General features: G+C 30.8%; 1 protein-coding gene and 1 pseudogene across 5 annotated transcripts; one reads left to right on the top strand and one right to left on the bottom strand.

Moving 5' to 3' along the window:
- Positions 1-150: 150 nt before the first annotated feature.
- On the bottom strand, positions 151-2205 carry LOC104729492 (uncharacterized; annotated as a pseudogene). The gene is made up of 9 exons (XR_015573534.1): positions 2134-2205; positions 1940-2039; positions 1443-1479; positions 1264-1333; positions 1056-1159; positions 828-960; positions 656-735; positions 464-554; positions 151-362 (listed from the first exon to the last, which is right to left on the bottom strand). The product of XR_015573534.1 is annotated as an uncharacterized LOC104729492 (transcript).
- Positions 2206-10050: 7845 nt separating this feature from the next.
- On the top strand, positions 10051-12669 carry LOC104729493 (vacuolar lysine transporter YPQ1-like). 4 transcript variants are annotated; one of them, XM_010448434.3, is made up of 11 exons: positions 10051-10402; positions 10503-10545; positions 10639-10665; positions 10845-10943; positions 11030-11142; positions 11420-11597; positions 11697-11798; positions 11888-11983; positions 12090-12110; positions 12208-12357; positions 12465-12669. In XM_010448434.3, exons 1-11 carry the CDS (start codon positions 10170-10172, stop codon positions 12573-12575), a joined length of 1173 nt encoding a protein of 390 aa, XP_010446736.1. In that variant the 5' UTR covers positions 10051-10169; the 3' UTR covers positions 12576-12669. The 4 variants fall into 4 exon arrangements, 3 of the variants coding, with proteins under 3 accessions (XP_010446736.1, XP_019088956.1, XP_087333815.1); XR_015573946.1 differs by having other exon boundaries at positions 10057-10402; positions 11701-11798; XM_019233411.2 differs by lacking the exon at positions 10639-10665 and having other exon boundaries at positions 10058-10402.
- Positions 12670-13236: the final 567 nt, after the last annotated feature.

A 13236-nucleotide genomic window follows, 5' to 3' on the forward strand; every position in this document is an offset into this window, starting at 1 on the left:
TGGAACACAATCCAATAATCTATAGAACATCGTATGAATAAAAGAAAAGAAAACCTTTTTTTAGGTAAATTGACATCTCATCAAAATTGCATGTCAAGGTAATTATATAACTTAGATCTTATAAAGTAATTAGTTTTGTATAAATGTAGTTAATATAATATAATATTATAATATTCATATATATTATTGATTTTGAAAACAAATGAGAATTTAAAAATGAATGTAGTATATTATATAATAGTTTTGTTCTCCAATTCCTTTCTCTACGCAGTGGTGAGCATTATTGACCTTAGACTGGGAAATATGTTGTGAGCCATGAGCGGACATCATCGATTACTTGGGGAATGATTGGATAATGATCCCTGCACAAGGCATAACCCTAAAATTAGATTCAGTAAAATAAGGTCAAGTAGTAAATTAAATCAAATAAAAAGTGAAGTTAGTTTCATGTTTAATTAGAGACCCTTCGTTTTCTATAAAAATAACTGGAAATCCAGCCATGCGAAGAATTTCAGCACTTCTGTTTCCAACTTGGAAGGGAACTATATTATCAGCTGTGACACACACAGAAAAAAAAAATTAAGAAGAATCAGCATCCTCTCGCGATTGATATCTAAATTGTAATGTAGATCTGTAGATGACAATATACACATACAATTTCCATGTGTAAGTAAGATTGGTAGCGATGGAGCAAAACTTGTGGACCCATAATGATTTGTTATACTCTCTAAGTTTCTGCAAGATTGATTTAGGTTTATACCACGTCTAAAATTGTGTAACTTAAGTTTTCTTACAAATAGTGACATTACGGTTTAAAACGAGCCTACCTCCAAGCGGGAAGCCAGCCGTTGATTCCAATAATAAATTGTAGGTTTATGTTTACCACTCCTGTGGTATAAGAAGACGCATAGTAGAGAGCTACCGCTGCACCCAAACCGATACCTCCTAGTCCTATCGTGACTATCAAAACCAATTGGATTAATAGATTTGATATAAAAATTTGATGCATACTATAAAACTATGTTATGTGTTGAATGTTGATGATTATGGGTTACCATTGTTTGGTTCATGATATAGAAGGTTAACAACAAACAAAGAAACTGAATTGAAAAAACCATATCTTCTTCCATGTTCTCAAAATCTCCGCTGACATCGGCCCCTAAAATTTTATATACAATATTATTGGTTTTTAATTTAGAATTTAAAAGATATTTATTAATACTAGTATCTTTCTGAAGTTTAAAGCCAAGTAATATATCTTACAAGCAGTAGTTTGTGTTCCACCCAAGGAAGTAATGGGACGTATTGGAGCAGTCGGACAAATCCATTTTACCTATGTATAAAAATCATAAATTCTAATTAGAAACTTCAATTTTGTTTCTATTCGATTAAAAGTAAAAAATAGATATATAGCAAAATTTAACATCTGCACAGATCCATACATTTGGAAGATTCAATTGACGTACAAATTCAGCTGAGCTGCATGCAGAAAAAATAGACATATATAGAGTGATCAGAGATACACTTCAAGTACAGAGAAGAACACGATTTTATGTATATATAACTTTAGCGAAGTGAGAACATAACAAATCAAATTTATGTGACATTATACGACAGGGAAAAATTATTAATTATTCTTGTCAGGTCACTAATATTTTAATACTAAAAAGAAAAAAAAAGTTATATACAAATAACACTTCAAATCAAATCATAATATTTGTAGAACATGTCAAAGGCAACTTTTAAAAATACTTTTCAGAAATGTTTATAAATCACTCTATTAATAGAAAATGTCACTGGTTTAAAACTTTTGTTATAACGAAATAAGTGACTTAGATACTTGAAAAAAAAAAATCATATATATATATATAAAAAAAAAAAAGTAAAGCATGTGGTTGTCAAAAAAAAAAAAAAAAAGTAAAGCATGTGATTCTGTTACTCTTTGCAATTCTGCCCGAAGTCGTGAAGCCAGACTATAGTGGCCTTGTGATCTTCTGTTGGCCATACAATTTCAGTGTCTCCACATGCAATACCACTACCTGTATATATTGTAAAAGTTTAATATATCAATTCCAAACAGAGATGTAACTACAAAACAAATTATGAACAATTAATAAAGAAGGAAAAACATACTAAAATCCATATTTTTGATCAAATAATCACTTTCTTTCAAAAACTTTTAGATTGCAATAGCTAGAGATGGAGATTTAAAGAGGAATGTATTGTGTATTTATAATCATAGGAGTGTTAAGATATAAAGTCTTATCATTAAAAGTTGGGTGAATGAAAAAATAGTATTTATTGAAAGATCATCTTATTATGATAGCAGATCTAGAATATTTTATATAATAAAGTCAGGTTCTCTTTTAACAAGATCTAAGAAGTTGCCATTTAGCACTCTTTTCTTGCAATATGTGTTATCTTCTCTTTAATATTTTTAGTATATTCTTTTTAATTAACTTTATATGACATATATTATCTTATTTATATTTATATTTAAAACAAAATATAATTTGATATTATATTTTATAAGATGTTTAATTTATTCTTTAATTTGTGTAGTATATAGTCCAAAATAATGAATTTTCTTTTTCTTTAAGAAGTTTCCATTTGGCAATCTCTTCTTGCAATGTGTGTCATTTTCTCTTTAATAATTTTAGTGTATTTTTTTCAATTAACTTTATATGACATACAATATTTTATTTATATTTAAGACAAAATATAATTGGTATTATACATTATAAGATGTTCCACTTTTTTTTTAATTTGTGTAGCATATTGTCCAAAATAATGATTTTCTTTTTTATTTTATTTTTCCTTTATTTCTTTATTATAATAAATATATTATTTGTTTTGCTTGAAATTCCTATCAGATCTATTTAGTTACATTAACAATTTATATTTGAAAACTAATAAATGTAAGTATTTATGAACTTTCTCACATTTTTTTTAATTAAATTTCATATTCTATCACATATTTTGTAACTTTCATAAAAATTAGATTACATTGAGATTCCTATCATATAATTGTAATTATATTAACTAAAATAAATAAACTTAAAACAACTAATAAATGTATTTTTGGTGAACCTTCTCATGTATTTTACTAAATTTCAAATTCTATCACATATATTGTAACTCTCATATTAATAATCATATACATCTTTAAGGTACTAAATTTCATTTTATTGAAATTATTTACTTATGTTATATGCTGACACTTTTCTAACTTCCATAGTACTATTAATATTGTAATAAATGACTAATAACAATTATATTCATATGTGTTTATTACATTGTTGTAACTCTCATATAGCTTATGTAACTCCTTATAAATATAAATTGATATAAGGATTAGTGCATTAACTACCTAATTAAATAATGAATTTATAATAGGTTTCTTACTATAATTTTCCTTATAAAAAATACACACATCTCAATAACCCTTATATCTCAAACTTCACATAAATTTCTAAATTCTATAGTTTTTTTTTATTCAACTAACATTATCTTAGTGTATTTTTTTTTTCTATAATAAAGTAAAGTTTTCTTAATCTCATTCCTCTCAAAATTATATACATACAAAATATCCAAAAAAAATATCTTGACATGTTAGCAATGTCCTTTTTGAATTATCTTGACATTTTAGTAATGTATTTTTTGACATATCTTGACATTTTAGTAAGGTTTTCTTTTGACAAGCTCTAAGAAGTTGTCATTTGGCACTATCTTCTTGCAACATGTGTCATTTTCTCTGTAATTTTTTAGTGTATTTTTTTCAATTAACATTATATGACATACATTATCTTATTTATATTTATATTTATGACAAACTATAATTTGATATTATACATTACAAGATGTTCAATTTATTCTTTAATTTGTGTAGCATATTGTCCAAAATAATGATTTTCTCTTTTATTTTTTATTATAATAGATATATAATTTATTGTATATGTATTAATACTTTAAAATGTAACTCTCATAATGTTTGCAAGAAAGAAAAAAAAACTTATTGATGTAAAAAAATAACACTCATCATTTTAATACACTTTGATGTATTAATTGCAATACAATTTATGTTTTATTGGTGAAACAACCTGACCTGTTTTTTTTTGTATTTATCAAGCATCACATACTACATAATTAAACCAACTAAATAAACATTACTAACCAATCATAATACGAATGATAAACCAATATCCAATAACATGCACAGCGGAAACATAACTCATAACCAACTCTGATAAAACATCAATACGATCTCATTCCTAACAATTCTATCCAACTAAAATGACCGACCCGTTTTTTATATAATATATAATTAAGCATCTCATCTACTTAATTAAACCCACAACATAACCATCACTAACCCACCATAGTACCAATAACATGCACAGCGGAAAACATATAACAATAATCATCTCCAATATATATCATCAATACAATATCATTCCTAACCATTTTATCTAACAATCTAGCAAACTTCTATACAAGGTTCCAATCATAATAACATAACTATCAACACACAATCGAGACCCTAAATCATCCTCCTCCTCATCGCCATAATTTCACGTCACATACATGTACACCACAAACAGCAATCGAGATGCGTTATCAAAAATACTCAGTGAGGCGATCCTCCCATCTACTAGGCTATACATACAAGCGAAAAGACAAATACAATCAATACACAAAACAAACAAACCAGGCAGTTCTTAACACATCCATGATTCTGCGACCTTCTATCGACCAACACTGATGCCGAACATCGTTTTCCTCGAAGCTCCAGCGCAGATCTCCGTCCTCCAACGCCTCCAATGCGACCAAGGCTCTCCCAAAAGCCATATAAGGCCATAGAAACCAAGAATCGACCACAAACAAGCAAATAATCAATCACACAACTAAAAGAACACAAAAAAAAGAGAATTCTCAAGCTTAGATCAGCCATGGTCATGAACTCACTTTTGAAAATGACGAATCTGCTTTTAAAACTCACGAAAACAGCTCCCAACAAGCTCCTACCACATTCCCAGTATCAGATCTCCACTCACCAAAAAGGATCTCTCAAAAACAGCTAGAAAAACTCAAAAACCCTCAAAGAACTCCTTCTCTCTATTTTCTCTTTGGAACAGAAAACAACACTAATCCCCACGACCTAGGTTGAATTCCAACCTTTAATACCTCGGTTTGGGGTTTCACTTAAACCAAACCGCTCCAATTCGACGATTTAAAACAAATCGGTCGAACCGGAAATTGATGGTGTCGATCGACACTCACTTTGGTATCGATTGAGACCCATCCTGAAATCCCATAAATTCGTTCGCGGATGTTTAAAAGATATAAGAGAAGGCAAGTGAAGAACATTATGTATTTATAAAAGAAATGAGTGTTTCTTTTTTCTTTTTTTTTTTTAATCAAGAAAGGAGCCTTATGAAAGAAAAATCTTAATATTAAAAGTTGACAAAATCACACATTTTATAAAAGTTGGATGGATGGCAAAAATCCTATACTAAATCGGGTGGAACACAATGTATTTCATAACAACATTTCACTGGAGGCATGATCTATTTAAAGTAGTTAATAATATTTTGTTCACTTAGTATTTGTTTCAGGTTGACCAAAAAAAGAGTATTTGTTTGATTGGTCTACAATATCAAATTAAAGCATAAAAAACCAAAGAAATATATTTAAGTGGAACACAATCCAATAATCTATAGAACACCATATGGATACAAAAAAAAAAACATTTTTTAGGTAAATTGACATCTCATCAAAGTAATTATATAACTTAGATCTTATAAAGTAATTAGTTTTGTTTAAATGTAGTTAATATAATATAATATGCACATATATTATTGATTTTGAACAAAAAATAAGAAATTTAAAAATGAATGTAGTATATTGTATGATATTTTTGATCTCCAATTCCTTTCTCTACACAGTGGTGAGCATTAATTGACCTTAGAGTTGGAGATTTGTTAGGAGCCATGAGCGAACATCATCAATTACTTGGGGAAAGATTGGATAATGATCCCTGCACAAGGCATAGCCTCAAAATTAGATTCAGAAAATTAAGGTCAAATAGCAAATTGAATCAAATAAAAAGTGAAGTTAATTTCATGTTTAGAGACCTTTGTTTGGTATAAATGTAATTAGAAATCTAGCCATACAAAGAGTGTCAGCACATGTGTATCCAAATTGGAAGGGAACTACATTATCAGCTGTGACACACAGAAAAAAATAATAATAATTAAAAAGAATTAGCATCTTCTCGCGATTGATATCTAAATTGTAATGTAGATCTGTATATGACAATATACACATACAATTTCCTTGTGTAACTAATTGGTAACGATGGACCAAAACTTGGGAACCCATAATCATATGTCATACTGTGTAGTAAATTTCTGCAAGACTGATTTAGGTTTATACCACGTCTAAAATTTGGGTAACTTTTGTTTTCTTATAAATAGTGACATTACAGTTTAAAACGAGCGTACTTGCAAGCGGGAAGCCAGCCATTGATTCCAACAATAAATCGTAAATTTTTTTTTTTTTGGTGTGAACAATAAATCGTATGTTTATGTTTACCATTTCTGTAATATAAGAAGACGCATAGTAAAGAATTACCGCTGCACCCAAGCCATACCTCCTCGTATAATAATAATGTTAAACATCAAAAACAGGATTAGGAAAAGGAAAATTCTTTTTTTCCAATTTTATTTTTACCAATTTTCCTTTTCTGCAATTTTGGTAGGGAAAAAGAAAGGAAACTCATTACCGACTCACAACGGTTCTTTTTTCTTTTTACCTTCTAACAAAATTTCCTTTCCAAATTTTATTTTCTCTTAAAACGACACGTGTTCTTTTGTTATTTGGCACTCTTTTATTACGTTGACTCTATTGGGTTCAGTTTGGGCTTTTATTAAGATGACAGTCCAGTGTTTAAACAAAAATTCCAAAAAGTATCTTCCAACCTCCAGTTTCTTGCAGTACACGTCGGTGCGGGGACCAACCAGTTTTTGACAGAGCAAGGAAGAAGGAACAATGAGTTTTGTTTATGGGCCTCGCTCGTCTCTCCTTCTCCTCCACAAGAGGAACAGATTGGAAGCTAAACATGCTCAAGAGTCCAGAATCTAGAATCAAAGGTTCTTGGCATGCTTTTTATCTATCTTTTGCCAAACTTTTTGCTTGTTATTTACTTCTTTTGTTAGATACCAAATATAGGCAGTGTTATATTTCGTTCTTCAATCTAAATTTCTACGTTCACTACTAGCTAGTTTGAATTTGTCATATCTAAACCAATGGATAAAAAGAAAATGGATAGACTTATCTACATTATATATATATAATATGTGTGTATGTATGAGTACGTATCAAAATTCTAAATATATGGCTCTTGTATACGCTGAGAGGACGAAGGTCAAAAACTTGGAATGTATAACTATTATTAGGAATGTTCATATATGTAAAGGAAGATTTGGTGCACACAAAAAAAAAAAAATGTAAAGAAAGATTTGATTGATACAAATCTCTCCTATGATTTATTCTCATTTACTGATCGTATAATCTCATTCCCTTATATGTGAATACGTCTCTGTATATATTGTAATCAGTTAATCACTATGTCAATAATAAACACATTCAATCTCATACACTCATATGGTATCAGAGCAATTAGCGATACCGCAAAATCAAATATTCCTTTACATATATGAACATTCCTAATAACTATAGTCATATTGACCTCTCTAACAAAATTACTGTATTAAGATATGCATGCTAGCCATCTGATAAAAATACAAACTTTTATGTGGAAAAAAGTTAACATTTTGTGAAGGGAAAAAAACTAGATGCTCTCTCCTTTTCTATATTTTATACTGGTCTTTTGTTAATGGTCTTTACAGTCATATAATCCAGTATCCAAGTATATATCTACTTAATTCCCGAGATATGAACAAATACTTCTAAGCTCAAACTATATATCCTAGAATACGGTTTTAGGTGTATAAGATATTAAAACCTTCAGTCATGCAAAGTATTATAAATGATGATTCGGAAATTTCCTTTATTGTTTGATATTCATGTTGTTGTCATACATTTCATCCATTGTATGTGATAATTGTGATTATATCGTTTTCTACATGACTACATGTTCAAAATTCATTAGTTTTCAAATATATCGTAAACGTCTCTCGTCAATTCTCAATCATTAGTTTTCAAATATAAATATACATTATCAACAAATGATAGACAACAATATGAAGATGTGTATGAGGATAGACACAAGAGATAGAATGATATATGATCGATCACACGTGTTTCCCACTTCCTCCACCAACTTGTCGCGGCGCCTCGTCGCCGTTTCTTTCTTTCTTTCTTTTTTCCTGACAGCATCTCTTCTTTTGTTCTAAACATTTCTCCATCAAATAAACTAATTAGAGCTAATCATCTTATCATTTATCCATTACCATATATATCAATCTTTATTTATGCAAGATAGGATTTTAAGTTGCAAAGAATTTATTTTTATTTTTATTGTGATTTTTTAAATATATATTTTCTGGCAGCAAAACTCATTCACTATCTAAAATCAACTTTTCTAATTTATAATCATTAATATATTATACCGTATGATCTTAACGAAATTACTGGGTGGAGAGTGTTCGGCATTTAGAATTATTGCTACTGGACTGATCGTTCACATTGTCTTGTCGAGGAGAAGGACATAACGTGGCAACGTATTAAACTTTGTTTCTGTTATTTATTTTCCATACGGGCAGATTAAAACCCATTTAATTAAGTGCTATTTCCAAAATTCAAGAACCATTGCAATTCACAACTAATTTTGAAATTATTCAACTGACTACTTTAGTCTTGAGGGTGAAATTCAAGAAACCGTTTCATGAAGATATCATTAAAGTCGGTTCATGAAAGATGTCATCATCCTCTCGTAACATGATGCCACCACGATATCTATTTGGCACCTTCATTTTTCGTTTGTTAATTATTTATTTCCTGGTTCAGTAAAAAATTCTGGACCGTTGTTTTGCGTCAGCCAATCGCGCCACAAAACTACAAAAATTTACGACCTTGTCGGGCTTTTCCAAAATTGAGTTTACCAATAGGCAAAAAAGTAGTACTAATTATTTTGATCTAACGTTTGCTTTGTAAATACTAAATAGGAGAGAACTATGAAAATATCTAAAGTTTGATACGACAAAAATGCAAGTTGCTTAATGTATGTAAGAAATTAAAGCATTTTTTTTATACTATTACAGCGTCAATATTTTGGGTTATTTCAATCCACTTTGAAGTTTGAACTATAAAATAATCAATATACCAGCTACTAGAAAAGGACAAAATAAGCAAACCGGATTAGATTTGGTTTTCGATTTGAGTTTTTCAACCGAACATATACTGTGTGACTTCCACAACCATTAAATTATAATTAACCAAAGAAGTACAACATATAATGAAGACAAATACTGAAATACATAAGTTTCTTTTAATTCTGATGACATATTTTCTTAGGGCTTACGGTTTAGTTCATAGCCTCATAGGAATGTATTATACTCAAATCAAATGTTGGAGAATATGAAAAAGAATATACCTAACAAACCGTACTAAAAAGGCTGAACATCTGAGAGATTCAGCATATAAAAAGAGAATATGCCTCGTTAATCATACATCGACCGTTTTCTTCACCCGGTTGAAAGAAGATTCTTAGTTAGGTATGTCACTATGTGCACTTTGGTATCATGGTCAGCTTTTAATCTTACGTACGTAGTTAATGTCAGATATCGATTTTACTACATAAACAACTTGCTAATGCTTCTTAATCCACTAGTATAATACGCAAATAATTATACTAATATATAAGACTAATTATAGTCTAAAGATTCGAAAACGTTACAAGCTTGACTTGGCTAATACACAGATCTCGATACAGTTCATCAAGTAAAATAAATGGTCCCAAAGTATATGATGAATACATGTATCTTATATTAGACATATATATATATATCTCTCCAATCTCCTTATACATGATTTTGTCATTTTCTTCATCCATTATCCTATATAATTTATCTAGACCCTCCGAGATAGAGATAGACATACAAACACATAAATATATAGAGAGAGAAAGAGTAAAAGAGCTAAGAGAGATGGTGTTGGTGTATGAAGGTTACTGCTTAAAGGAGAAGAAGGCATGCGTGAGATGGGTAGAGAGATACTTCGACGACTGTCTCTGTAACATAAACGACGACGTTTCGTTCGCACTTGGAATCGCTAGCCTCATCTGTTGGGGCGTCGCTGAGATTCCTCAGATCATCACTAACTTCCGTACAAAGTCCAGTCACGGTGTCTCTCTCTCCTTCCTCCTCGCTTGGGTTGCCGGGTCCGTATGCACTCATCATCATCTTCAAATTTTATCAGTTATGATAGTATAACCAAGTCTCTTTTAACGTTATTTGTATGATTTTCATCAATCGGTGCAGTGATATCTTCAATCTCGTCGGTTGTCTTCTTGAACCAGCTACTGTAAGTTACACAAACATGTATAATACATACATCATACATAATTATTTTGTTTTTATTATTGTTTTCTCAATTTTTGTCGTCTCTATTCAACAGTTGCCGACTCAGCTCTACACAGCCTTGGTAACATCGTCGTCTTCTCGCCGCATAAACATATGTCGCCACAAAGCTTACGTGTCTTTTCCATGAAATTAAAGTCTATTTTTCGGAATTGTTTTATTTTGATTCGACCGCCTTAACTTTTATTCTATTTACAATTTTAGCCCCTTAACTTCACTTTCTTTTAACTTTTCTCGTTATAGCTTTACACCGTGAGCACTGTGGTATTGGTGATCCAGACTATTTACTACGATTACATCTACAGACTTTGTAGACATGGACGCACTAAGATCTGTCAAACGGTAATTATATATAGTGCTAATCAAAAAAAAATTTAAGCTGATTACATTGTTTGGTGTTAATTAATCATCATAATTATTTTGTTAAGGATGAGGAAGATGAAGAGAAGAGACCATTAAAACCACCGAAGGCGACGGGATCTGCTATTTCCATCCCAAGAGGATCTTACAAAGATTCTCCTCGGAGAGAGTTCTATTACACGTACGGATTCTTTAAATAATCATACTTAAGTTTACTCTAATTTGACTACGAGTAAGTTAAAGTTTGTGACATTAGTTTCATATATAATGCGTCATGGATTTTTTATTATATACTATTGCTTTTCCCCTGCCCACTCTGTTTTTTTCTTGTCGTTTTCTCAAGATTTTGAAGAAACAGAGGAAAAGAGTAACCATTTTAAAAATAAATTTATTACATAATTGCTGATGAAATCTAGAACCTATACATTAGTTTAATTCAATTGTGACTATATGTTCAGGTCGGCAAGATCGTTGGCAGGAAGCGGAACACCTCCATTAAGATCATCTTACTTTCGAGTGGCTAAGAGTGGGCCTTCGGCTTTGGCAATAGAAAATGTTTATTCATCGGATGAAGATGAGACAATGTCTACGTGCCCTGTCATAACCATTACCCAACCAAGAGCAATTCCTAGACCGGTTTGTGGTTCTTCTTACTTGGCGAACTAAAAAAATCACTTAGTAAGGGTTGATTGAAAGAACAAATATTGACCCATATTCTGGACTTCTTGTTCTCAGGCAGGTTTCGGAACGTTTTTGGCTGCATCGGCTAGTCTTCCGCTTCAGGCCAAAAGCTTAGCTGAAAAGTACGCACATGCTTCAAGCAGACGGCTTCTAAATGTGCGTGACTAATAGCATTTTGTTGTTTTTATACTGTATGAGTGAAAATTCGAAAAAGTGACTTTCAAAACATTGTTGTCTCTGTGCAGGAAAGAATAGTAGAGCATAGCGCGTTGGGACAATGGTTGGGATGGCTAATGGCCGCCATTTACATGGGCGGACGCATCCCTCAGATTTGGCTCAACGTAAGCCATCTTTTTAGCAAATCTTAATTCATATTTTTTATTTGCTTGTTGTTTATGATATTGGATACTAATCTGATTTTTACCCGGGACATGTCTCTACAAATAGATCAAAAGAGGAAGCGTTGAGGTAAAAAACTTGAACTACAAGGCAACCAACAAACACATATTAAGTCTGTAATTGTAGTATGTGATCTAATTTAACAATATGGTTTGATAATTGGCAGGGTATGAATCCACTTATGTTTGTATTCGCGCTTGTAGCCAATGCAACATATGTTGGTAGTATTCTTGTCCGAACAACTGAATGGGACAACATCAAACCAAACCTCCCTTGGTTGCTTGATGCTATTGTCTGCGTCGTACTCGATCTTTTTGTATCCTTTCTAACTATTTTCACAATGTCAAAAATGAAAAATAAGAATGATCACATTCCCATTATGTTTATATTTTGCTACCTTAATCCAAAAAAAAATCAATACAGATAATATTGCAGTATATCTACTACAAGTATTGCAGGTCACAGAGCATAAAAACCGAAGAAGAAGACGGCTATGGAGACTATGTCGAAGCAAGCAAAACTTTTGTTTCGTGAATCACTATTTGATTTTCTTTTTGTCTCAAGTATTATTGATTTCATAGTGTATGTATGCATATAAAACCTAATTATTACATATGAATTCTCTTCAGATTTTACTTTGCCAAACATGAAGCTGTTGTTGCATTACTTTCCATGTAATGTATCTTTGATTTGAACTGCCATCCAAAACAGAGATAGTTTTGTATGGTTATATGTAGCCATGGGCATTTAGGTATTCGGGTCGGGTTCGGGTAGGAAACGATCGGGTTCGGGTTTCTCGGGTAGAGGAGTTTAGGACCCAATAGGGTAAACAGAAAATATCGGTTCGGGTTCGGTTCGGGTTTTACCGGGTTCGGGTCTAAAATTTCAGAACTTATAAATACCCGAAAAAATCCGATATCATTCGGGTTCGGGTATTTTGTACCCGTTTACCCGAAATTTAACCCGAAAATCTGAATTTTACCCGATTATTCAGAAATTTTAATGTTAAATATTAAAATAAATTTTTTTAAAAATAAATATTTTTAAAAATATAGCTAAACATTTCAATATAATTTTGGTTATTTTGAGTATTTTCATTATTTTGATCTAAGAAAAAATAATATTTTTGAATTTTAAGTTGTAACTTTGAATAACTATGTTATATAAAAAATATATATAACTAATATTCTCTATA

Source organism: Camelina sativa, chromosome 12 (assembly GCF_030686135.1).
Source record: "Camelina sativa cultivar CO46 ecotype springtype chromosome 12, ASM3068613v1".
Classification (NCBI taxonomy): domain Eukaryota; kingdom Viridiplantae; phylum Streptophyta; class Magnoliopsida; order Brassicales; family Brassicaceae; genus Camelina; species Camelina sativa.

Coding starts and splice junctions, on each gene's coding strand:
- LOC104729493 (XM_010448434.3), top strand. CDS start 10,170: ATGGTGTTGGTGTATGAAGGTTACTGCTTAAAGGAGAAGAAGGCATGC. Junction 10,666..10,844: donor CTCAGCTCTACACAGCCTTG/GTAACATCGTCG, acceptor TTCTCGTTATAG/CTTTACACCGTGAGCACTGT. Junction 11,598..11,696: donor CAAGAGCAATTCCTAGACCG/GTTTGTGGTTCT, acceptor TCTTGTTCTCAG/GCAGGTTTCGGAACGTTTTT.